Here is an 11726-nt window from a genome sequence, read left to right on the forward strand (position 1 = left end):
AGAAATACTGTTATACAAGTATCTATTTAAATTTCTTCCTTCAGTTTTTGGGGGATACCTGGGATTGGAATTGCTGTGTCATGTGGTAATTTTACGTTTAGCTTTTTGAGGAACTGCCAAACTTTTCCGCAGTGGCTGTTCCATTTTATATTCCCACTAATGACGAACATGTTCCAGTTCTGCTTATTTTCCCTTTCTTTGATTACAGCCATCCTAGCAGGTATGAAACGGTATCTCAGTGTTGGGCATCGCTTCTTGTGCTTATTGTTCATTTGCATATCTTCTTAGGAGAGGTGTCTATTCGAGTCTTTTTCTCATTTAAAATGTTGGGTTGTTTATCTTTTTGTTGTAGAGTTTGGGAGTTCTTTATATGTGGTTGGTAATAAGCCATTGCCAGATACGTGATCTGCAAGTATGTGATTTTTTTCGCATCGTGTAGAGGTTGTCTTTTCAATTGCTGCAGAGTCCTTTGAGGTCCCACAGTTTTAAATTTGGATGAAGTCCAGTTTATTTTTTCTTTCACTAGTGCTTTTTCTAATATCTTAATAAGAGTACCATCAGTAAATTCATCAGTTGTTGCTAGATAATTTTTCCCCTGGTCACAGATTAGGGCTTGCGGTGCTTTTTTTGGTCCAGGATCAACAAAAAATAACAATACTAGTTGCAACTGGTCAAGTACATAATGTGTACTTGGCTACCTTTGGGAAACCTGAGAAAAGGAGAAAAGGATCTTAATTAAGGACCCTTAAGGAAGAAAAGCATCATCATTTTATTCTTGCCAATTAGTTCTACCAAAACCTCTTAACCTCCCAGAGAGATGAGAAGATCTAGCCTTCCCCATCATTTCTGGAAGAAATTTAAGTCAGAACTACTGCTGGTATCTCTGCTGTATTAGTCAGGTTCCTGGCATCTGCCCTGTTTCCTAGGTTCCCCTACGTTTCATACTGTGGAGGTTCCAGGTTTCATGTTTCTGCGTTTCATTGAATTTTTTACTTAGCTCAGCTACCTTGTTACCTTACCTGCTTAGTCTGCGGTCATCTTTATAAATTGCTTAAGGAATTCAAGGTAAGTCGATTCCTTACAAGGTACTAACTCTTACACCAGACTTCAAATCTGTTTTATTACACTACAAAAGGGAGAGTTTATATATTTTATAACTCTGAAGTTTCTTTAAGAAGCTCTACATGTGATGCTGTTGATTAAAACAATTAGGCCTTTTTGTGGAATGAGTGCTTTCTCTAGTTTATTTTCTTTCAGAATACTCGGTCATTGTTTACTTTTCCCCTCAAACTATGAAAACACAAATATTAAGTGCTGTGTTAACATTTAATATGGTTCCTTTTGATTTTCTTTTCCTCTAGCGGATCTAAAAAGAACAATTGCTGTCCTTTTGGATGATATTTTACAACGGTTGGTGAAGCTAGAGAACAAAGTCGACTATATTGTTGTGAACGGCTCGGCAGCCAACACTACTAATGGCACTAATGGGAATCTGGTGCCAGTGACCACAAACAAGAGGATGAACGCGTCAGGCAGCATTAGATAGCAGTCGAAGATCACCTGGTGCTGCTACCTCCACCCCGGACTGGATCCTAGGGCAGAAAAGCTTTTACAGGAAAACGCTGGCTAGGATAGCGTAGTGCTTTATAGTCAAAGCTCTGCACACTTCAAGGAAAATGCTGGATTCATGGAATTCAATTCTGTACATAAATTTTAAAAGTTATTATTAGTTTGCTTTCAGGCAAGTCTCTTCCATGCTGTACTATATCCTTAAAGGGAATTTGGTAAAATGTTTGATGTGGTGTACAGGTGGGTGATCTTTGTATAAACCTTTGTGTTTGAGATCCAGCTGAAATAAAAACATCGAAAGACATTGAAAGTTCATTCTATAAAATATTTATTTAAATATATAACATGTTTTTCAGACAAGTGAAGAATATTGTTATTGAATCACTCTGTTATTTGTTCTTAATGTATATAACCGTTAGACTAGTGCTCTTAGAAAGCGTGCTGACTTCCAGTGCTATATTTTGTTACACAGATTATGAGCAGAGAAAGGAAGTATCATGTTGAAAATAATGTTTTGAAATCTTGACCCAAAGAATGTCTTCATTTGCACTATCCTTCAGAGTAACTGGAGGTTAATTGTTGTATATTTTTAAAAATTACATTTATATGAGTATAATCTTGAAATGGGTAGTAGCCACTGTCTGTAACCTATTCTAAACATTGGGACAATTAAATAACACTTAAATAGTCATCTCTAATCTCATATGTAAGACTTTCTTACATGTATTCTGAAGAATACAAGATATTTTTATGATGAAATTAAAAATAAATACTCATGATTCCTTTCACATGAATGTTAATTTAAAAGTTTAACCCTTTCAATGTCAGGAAAGCACATTATTTCCATATTTGGATAATTTTTGTCTTTATGTCGCAGGGGAAGGGGGATAGAGATATTCGTGAAACTGGGGCTCTTAAGGACTTTAGCCAGAGGTATAGGTGCATAAAGGTGTTTGTACTGCATTAAACTGCTTGGAAAATGTTAACATTGTATTATATAGGAGTATCCTGCTTTATGAAATTTTGAATTTGTGTAACAGATACATTAGATGTTTGTTTTATGTAATAGCTACTTAAAAATAAGAGCATTTAGGACATAATTTAAATTATAAGATTGACTATCTTTTTAGGAAAACAGTTGGTGTATATAGCACAAGAGATACTAATCGTAATTCTAATACAAAGCCAAGGACACCTTTATTTAAATTTCCCTTGTAGCAGATTTAATTGCCATATGGTGCCCTATATTTCATAGTATTTATTCTCTATAATAACTGCTTAAGTGCAGCTAGCTTCTAGATTTAGATTATATTGAATTTAGTTTCAGATATTGTTCATTATTATAATATGCTACCACACATAGTAGCAATAATTATAATGTTTTATTAAAATAAGTATGAGAAAATACTATATTATAAAAGGTAGCTTTCCAAACTTTTCCTGAACTCTATCTTTATGTGAAGAAATTAATTATATACCATTGCCAGGTAAGGTTTGGAATAATTGTTCAGTCTTACTAGATGTGGACATTTTTGTTTTTTGTTGTTGTTTTCAGGGATGAAATAAAATATATTATTTGTACTTACAAAGTGTTACACTTTTTTTCTTTATAGTTGTTGTGCATTTAATAAATGGTTAATGATTAAAAAGAATCTTAGAAAATTCTGGATTTGGTCCATTAACTCCATAAATTCTGGATTTGGTCCATAACTCTTTCAAACGAGAAAAATGGAGGCTTGTCTTCTTTAGGACAGGAGAGACTGAGGCCAGGGATTGATGAGATTGAGTCCGAGGATCGTAATTGCAGGTGGTGTCCTAGGTTTTGTATCCTCAAGTTGAAATGTACTGTTGAGTTTTTGTAAGTCATGCCTTCGTATTTATATCTCAGTTAACTTTAGTTAATCAGGGTATTCATCTTCTGAGAGAGCTAGAGAAAGAGAGGAGAGAAAGAAATGAACATGAAAGTAAGAAGAAATACAGAAAAAGCAAAATGCAGGGGGAAAAAATCCAAAATTTTTCTACCCAAAGATAACTGCTGTTGACATTTTAGTATATAAATGTGAATCTCATTTCTCTTGCTGACCCTCCCCATTACTTTCTCATTTCCGGTTGAAAATACAGCATTCTCACTTTGGTGGCCACAAAGCCCTGATTTACTCCTGTTGCCTTGTACCCTTATACCAACGTCATTCTTCCCTTCAGCCATGTTGACTTTCTCCTCCTAGGGCACACTAAGCATGTACTTGCATCAGCAGCTTCAAACTTGGTATTTCTCCATTTGTAACTCATTCCCAGATATCTTCACGGTTCCCACCCTCACATTCAGGACAGAGGAAATACGAAACAGGTGATCATCCCCAGACTTTGTTTTCTGTCACGAGCAGCAGGCCAGAAGCATTTTGCAGGGCAGTGAGAAGATGGAGTTAAATGCGCAGTGGGTAATCCATGACTGTGCTGGAGAGCTGGGAGGGGAACGGTCAGTGGTCGTCTGTGGGGAATGGACGTGTGCTTAATCAGATCCAGGTTGTCAATGTATATATATAGCTTTGGCTTAAAATGTATCAGTAGTATTAGTAGTATTTAAGCAAGGAAGTTAAGTCAAAGATTTTTTAAAATTAGTGTTTTTTAGCATTTACCAATGCCAGCATTTTTCAAACAAGTTTTCCAGAATGAGTTTCAGTCCTCCAGTGAGGCTAGCAGTTCAAGTGTAACTTCACATCGCTTTTATTTATTTTAATTTTTTTGTCAGTCTATTCCATGTATCCATGCCTCTGCTTCTATTTTGTTCGTCAGTTTATTTTGTTCACTAGATTCCACATATAAGTGAGATCATACGGCATTTGTCTGTTTGCATTGCTTTTAAGTGCTGATTAGCAGCTTTATCGTTCATTTGAATAAACCATTATTTTTCATTGAACTTTCTCGGGCTTAATTCATCCACAACTCACACTTTAAAAAAATATCTATCAATTTTTTAGGCAAAGAAACATACCATGGTTCTGAGGAGTCTTTTTAGGTGGGTGGGAGGTGACATGGTAGATATAATATCAGGAAAAGAAGCATTTTGAAGCACCAGTGTTTGGGAATTTACACTTAACATTAGGTTATGTTTAATTTTGTGATTTAATTTTATGTTTAATAAATGTGTTTTTTTAATTGCTTGTTTTTCATTTTCATTAATTTGAAATAGAGGGGAAAATCCCTTTGACTGTTTTCTTCAGATTTGGACTGGGAAGTCTGAAAGCCTTGAGTAATGGCTGAAGCCGGAGGGCACAGAAAGGGGACCTCTGCCAGATAAGAAAGGGACTGTTTCTAGAGTCTGTGCTCTTGGCCTCCATGTCTTACCAGCTGTTCTGCTGATCATGGCTTAAGTAAATTCAAGCACTCCTTGTTCCTCCCACCCTCTTGTCCCTGGGACATAGCAACTCTGATCCAAGGGAGATGCTTCTCTGTCCATCCCTCACTCTTTCCTCAAGGGCCTGAGTCAGCAGTGTGCGTATAGTCAGCAAAGACATCACACAGAATGCATTTGGCTCCCTGGCGGTGGTGGTAGCCCACTCGCTCCTGCTGAAGGCCCAGGAAGGCTGGGGTTGGAGGCAATGGGAGATGAACCAGTTTGGGGGGAGTTCGAAGCACCAGGCTGTGGTATTTGGGAGCTTATGAACCAACCTGCCACAGTAATGTCTCTCACATTCAGTCGTGGAAAAAAGGGAAGTTAGGGACCAACTGAGAGTGTATTCTTTAGGGGGAACTAAATCTTTTCAGTCTACCCTCAAGGCCATATTTTGTACTCACTATGAGATTCAAGGCAGTATCAGCTCATCTATGGCAGTTCTCTGTCACCATAAAATTTAGTACTAAGATTTTATTTGTAAGGTTTAGTTTAGGGACTTTCAGGGACCAAAATATTTCTATCTATGTAATCTCTAGGTTTTACAAATGGATCATTTGATGGTGTTTTAAAGAAGTCTGAGATTGTCTTAATGGTAACTTAACATGTCTAATTTAAGATGGTTTCTCTGGGTTTTCTAAAAGACTAACTGGCAAAGCCTTAAAAACCTCCAGCCATTTCTCTAAAGCTTGACTGTTGATTCAAGAACATTTTAAATTGCAGAAGCTCTGCACCCACTTTTCTACTTTGTCTGGGATGGCTTCTGCCCACTGCATGTGGCTCATGCACTGGTCCTCAGACTGGAATTGATCTCTCCATGGAGAAGGGCAAAAAAAAAAAAAAAAAAGACATAGAAATCCTCCTTGTTTTGAGCATTTCCCATTCTTACTCATATAGTAAAGGGGCAGCTATTTCTTTGGTATGCACTGGAACCTGATGCATTTAAAACAGTAAGGAATATAAATAGGGCTTATTGCAAACTATGAGAACTTTTAGCCACAAATGCCCTTCTCTTAGCTTCCAGGCAAAGACACACTTGGAGGAGAGGACGAAAGCAGGCAGTGGTTGGGGGTGGGGGGGTGGGGTATTTGCTACATTAATGCAATTTGTTCTTTTTTTTCTTCTCAGACAGGTGTCTGTCTTTTTCTACCTATGAAAATAAATGACAGTTGGAGCTAAACTCTCCCAAAGAAGGTGGTATAAATTCTGAAACTTCTAAGGAAAATTCACTTTCTGCCTCTCTACATGATTTAATTCTTTTTATCTTCTTTCCAAAATATCATTTGTTAAAAACAATATTGGGTTTGAATATAGTGCTAAATAACCATGGTTACCACCAGAAGGAAGATAGCTCTTTCTCTGATTAGAACAGGTGGCTGTTCTGACCTGCAGCCTCAGCCGAGGAGCTGAGAGCCTGCAGAAGTGGCTGCTCTGCCTTCTGTTTCCAGAAAGATGAGGTTTTTTGAGGCTAAAAAGGAAGGCAAGACCAATTCTAAAGAAGGGTAATTTTACCAGTGAAATAATGAGCTGGGTTCTTGCTTTTACTGCAGGAAGAATTAAGCTATACCTTCCACTACTTACTTCCTCATGGAGTTGACACTCACATACACCGATGCCCAAGTGAGGACAATTGTTTTCTTCACAAAGCAGAAGGCCAGGTGGAAAGCATTATTCTTTGCCTCTGCAAAACCAAGATAACTAGTGTTTCTTGCTGGTGATAAGGCTTGAGTGCGCGGCAGACACAGAGTGTCATGTACTCACAGCCAGGCTCTTTGCCATCTTAGAGTGAATGTCCTGTCGGAGTTCCAAACAGATGGAGCCAAGCCCAGAGCTGGTCAAAACTATGAAGCAGTCCTATTATTATATATTTTAAAGATTTTATTTCTTCATTTTTTAGAGGGGAAGGGAAGGAGAGATGGAGAGAAATATCAATGTATGGTTGCCTCTCGTGAGTCCCCTGCTGGGACCTGGCCTGCAACCCAGGCATGTGCCCTGACTGAGAATCAAACCACGATCCTTTGGTTTGCGGGCCCTCACTCACTCCACTGAGCTATACCAGCAAGGCACCTATTATTTTCTGTTGTCAGGCTTTGCCTGACCTATTCATACCGTATACAGTAGTACCCTAATTATGGTTTCACTTTCCATAGTTTGTTGCCCACAGTCAACTTGGGTCCTTAAATATTAAATGGAAAATTTCAGAAATAAGCAATTTAATAAATAATTCATGAGTTTGAAGTTGCATGCTGTTCTGAGTGTAATGAAATCTCTCATTGTTTCCCCCATCTCTTTAGGGATGTGAACCATTATTTGCCCAGGTTGTCCGCGCTGTATTCCCTCCCCACCCCTTAGTCACTTAGTGGTCATCTACGTTATCAGATTGATTGTCATGGTATCACAGTGCTTGTGTCCAAGTCTTGCCTCACTTGGCAGTGGCCCCAAAGCACAAGAGTAGTGATGCTGGTGATTTGGATGTGCCAACAGAGAAGATGAAAAGTACTTTGGTTAAGTGAAAAGGTGAGCACAGTTAATAAGCTACTTTAAGAGACAGATCACACTTACGTGATTTTTATCACAGTATATTGCTAATAGTTGTCCTATTTTATTATTTTGTTGTTAATCTCTTTTTTTGAAGGTGCATGCTTTTCAAAATAGTTTACTTATTTATAGATAAAGGGGAAGAGAGGGAGAGAAACATTGGTGTGAGAGAGAACATCAGTTGGGTTGCCTCTCATACGCTCCCTGACTCAGGCCAAACCGGAAACCCGATTGGGTTTGGTGCCCTGACCAGAAATCAGACCGGTGACCCTTTGCTTTACAGGACAATGCCCAACCAAACTGAATGAACCACACCTGTCAGGGCTGTAGTTAATCTCTTACTGTGCCCAATTTATAAATTAAACTTACCATAGGTATGTATGTACATACAGGAAAAAACATAGTATGTATAGAGTTTGGTACTATGTGTGGTTTCAGGCATCCAATGAGGGTCTTGGAACAAGTTCTTCAGGGATAAAGAGCGCTACGGTAGCCCGGATTTGTTCTTCCCATCTCCTGGCCTGGAATGTCTTTCCCTTCCTCTCATTAGTTTGACTCTGATCCTTTTTTCCAAGGTGCTTCTCCAGTTTTACCCACTTAGTAGGCAATTCCAAATTTCCAATCCCAGGCATGAGGGATTGATTGCCCTTTTCTCTGGATCCTGTATCACCTGTGGTCTGCATTTAATGCGTTCAGTCGCTGTTCTCTCTGTCTGGAATGCTGTTTCCCCAGCTCTTGGCTTGAGTGGCTTCTTCTCATTCTTTCAGTCTCAGCTGAAGTGCCATGTCTACAGACACCTTCCTTCACTCCCCACTAAAGTAAGACCCTTTTCTATATATTCAGAGACTGTCTGGACTCCAGCACCCAGCCTAGTAGCTGGCGCATAGCAAATATTTATTGAATGAATTGACAAATGAATTCATTTACTATTTTAATTTCATGTACAATTTCAATTTCAGCTTAAGAACAGAAATGTTGATAACTCCTAGAACTGAGACATATCTAAAGACAGGAGAGGTTAGATCTATGTCTGTTTGTAGAAGGAACTGAGAAGTTTTCTGGAAGAACTCATTCTAAGGGGTGAAATACTATGTAAAACATCAATGTATTTTTCAAGTATGGTGGTTTAATATGAATAAATAAATGATTCTGCATGTTTTGCTCATATTTTCTGTGCTCTTCCCCTAGTTCTCTGGGATGTTGAGGAAATAATTTATCTTCAAATGCCCATCTGAACATATTGTGACAGATGGATATAATTTAAATAGGAAGCTATCAAACCTTTTACCTTAGTTATTTCTGTGCAAAAAGTCATTATGTATTTTAATACAGAAAATCAATATTATTTTGAAGATTGTTTTAAAGTATTCCAGATTTTTTAAGTTGAAGTTCAGGAAATTTCAGAAATCTCCTTATTACCAAGTTATGTTTGATTATATGAATGTAACACAGTTTGTATATCCATTCTGTTATTGATGAACATCCGGGCTATTTCTAATTTGTGGCTCTTGTGTATAAAGCTACTATGAACATTCTTGTAGAACTCTTTTGTGAATATAAGCTTTCATTTCTCTGAGACAGATAGCTAGGAGTGAAATTACTGGGTGATATGGTAAGTATGTTAAGGAAAACACTTTTGTCCCCCAGGTGGTTGTGCCATTTCACATCCTCAAAGGTAATAGAGCTTCGATGGGATGTCTCCATGTTCTCTCATGCTTAGGAGAGGTAACAAGTAATGAAGGGTCATAATGTATTACTTCTTTTAAATAATCACTGTACTGTGCTCATAGAACATGTTGAAGGCATGGGTAAATTTAAGTGTAGAATGGGTATGAGATGAAATTAAGGAGCTATTTTTATTTTGTTATGGCAATAATACCATTTTATTTATTTATTTTTAGATGTATATATATATAGTATTTTGGCATGAAATGTCAAAATGTGTAATACTTTGAAACAGCTCAACCACAATAATAAAAACTAAAATATAGATTGATAAATCAATAAAGCTAATATGACAAAATGTTAATAATGGGTTAACATTATTAACATCTAAGAAGTGGATTTATAGATGTTCATTGTATTGTTTTTTGAACTTTTTGTATATTTGGAAATTTCATAATAAAAAGTTAGAAAATTAAAATTTACGTAAAGCCCTGACTGATGTGGCTCAGTACATTGAGCACCATCCTGCAAACCAAAGGGTTGCTGGTTCGATTCCCAGTCAGGGTACATGCTGGGTTGCAGGCCAGGACCTTGGTCGGGGGGCCCATGAGAGGCAACCGCACATTGATATTTCTCGCCTTCTCTTTCTTCCTTCCTTCCCCTCTCTTTAAAAATAAATTAAAAAATTAAAAAAGGATTATTTATATATTTCTTTTTAGACAGAGACAAAGGAAGAGAGAGAAGGAGAGAAATATTAATGTGTGTTACCTTTCATGTGCCCCCCACTGGGGACCCAGCCCGTAACACAGGCATGTGCCCTGATTTGGAATTCAACCCTAGACCCCTTGGTTCATAGGCTGACATTCAATCCACTGAGCCACACCAGCCAGGGCTCAAAAGTATATTTCTTTTTTTTTTTTACAGTGTATTTCTTAAAAAGTGTATTTTTTCTTAAAAGCATATGCTGTCTGATACTAATGTAATTATCATAATACTAATAAACTGTCCCAAAATAGTAGTGTAATTTCTTCTGTTAATATTGTCTTGGGGGTCCTTCCAGAGGCTGCAGAAGAACCACCAAAGGAGAATGCAAAGATACTGTTTGTGCACATGGCCTTGGATGTGGCCTGCACTCTTTTTTGCCAGGCTGGGCTAAGTTTCCAAAAATGTTCTGCAATCATTCTCCACTGTCACAAGAAACTTCCATGCCTCCACCGACTTGCTTTCAGAGACTGGCACCACTGATGTGTTCTCTGTTCTTGAAGAGCATATTCTTGGAGCTAATCCATCTGCTGACTTTGGGAAGTCTGGGTGTGTCTCAAGTATTGGTGATGGTATTTCTCAAGTACAAGGGTTGAGAATTGTTCAAGCAGGAGAAATGGTAGAGTTTTCTCTAGGCTTAAAGGATATGTCTCTGAACTTGGACCATGACAATATTATTGTTGTGTTTGGAAATGATAAATTAAGGCAGAAGATATTGTGAAGAGGACAGGAGCCACTGTGGACCTTCTAGTTGGCGAGAAGGTGTTGGGCTGTGTAGCAAAGGCCCTTGGTAATAACGTCAGGGATGGAAATGGTCTAGGTGGCTGCAGACCCATAGACAAGTTGGCCTGAAAGTCCCTGCAACCATTTCTCCACTCTCTGTGCAGGGACAATGCAGACTGGCATTAGGCCATGGGTAGCTTGTGTGCTGATTGGTTGTGGTCAGCATGAGCTGACTACTGGTGGCTGACAGACTGGCAAAATGTCAATGATTGGCATAATCATTAACCAGAAATGTTCAGTGGCAGATCTGGTAGAAAGAAGCTACACTGCAGCTACATTGCTGTTTGTCAGAAGAGATCCACTACTGCCCATTTGGTGAAGAGACTTTCAGATGCAGATGCCATGAGGTGCACCGTTGTGGTTTCAGCAGCTGCCCCACAGCAATACCTGACTCCTCCTTCTGGCTGTTCTACCAAAGAATATTTTAGGAATAATGGCAAACCTGTCTTGTTCTTGTTTGACAAGTTATCCAAACAGGCTCATCGTCAGTTGTCTCTGCCTCTCCACAGACCGTTCTGTGGCTCGTGAAGTCCATCCTTGTGAGGTGTGTTACCCACACTCTTATCTGCTGGAGAGAATAGCCAAAAAGAATGATACTTTTAATGGTGGCTTTTCAATGGCCTTACCAGTCCTAGAAAAACAAGTTGGTGATGTGTCTGCTTATATTCCAACAAATGTCATTTCCATCACTGATAGACAAATCGTCTTGGAGACAGAATTGTTCTACAAAGGTATCTGCCCTACCATTAATGTGGATTTGTGTCCGTTCCGTGTTAGATCTGCTGCCCAAACCAAGGCCGTGAAGCAGGTGGCAGGCACCATGAACCTGGAATTGGCTTCTTATCCTGAGGTTTGCTGCTTTTTTCCGATTTGGTTTCTACCTTCATCTTGCCACTTAACAACTCTTCAGGTGTGTTGTGCATATGAGTTACTGAAGGAAGGACAATAATTTTGTATGTTTTTTGAAGAAGTAGCTCTTATCTATGATGGTGTAAAAGGAGGCATGTTAATAAACTGA

The 11726-nt window shown here is 38.4% G+C and overlaps 1 protein-coding gene and 1 pseudogene across 3 annotated transcripts in view; both read left to right on the forward strand.

Annotated features, from left to right (window-relative positions):
- Positions 1 to 4704, forward strand: part of CCDC126 (coiled-coil domain containing 126) — a 28450-nt gene extending 23746 nt beyond the window's left edge. For all 3 annotated transcript variants that reach the window (XM_053663649.1, XM_037136298.2, XM_037136299.2), the window contains exon 3: positions 1362 to 4704. In XM_053663649.1, the coding sequence (XP_053519624.1) occupies positions 1362 to 1546 (185 nt within the window). In that variant the 3' untranslated portion in view covers positions 1547 to 4704. The remainder of the gene's footprint in view (positions 1 to 1361) is intronic.
- LOC119042548 (ATP synthase subunit alpha, mitochondrial-like) lies at positions 2438 to 11726 on the forward strand (annotated as a pseudogene).

Source organism: Artibeus jamaicensis, unplaced genomic scaffold (genome assembly GCF_021234435.1).
Source record: "Artibeus jamaicensis isolate MK-2021 breed Jamaican fruit bat unplaced genomic scaffold, CSHL_Jam_final contig_3230, whole genome shotgun sequence".
Lineage (NCBI taxonomy): Eukaryota > Metazoa > Chordata > Mammalia > Chiroptera > Phyllostomidae > Artibeus > Artibeus jamaicensis.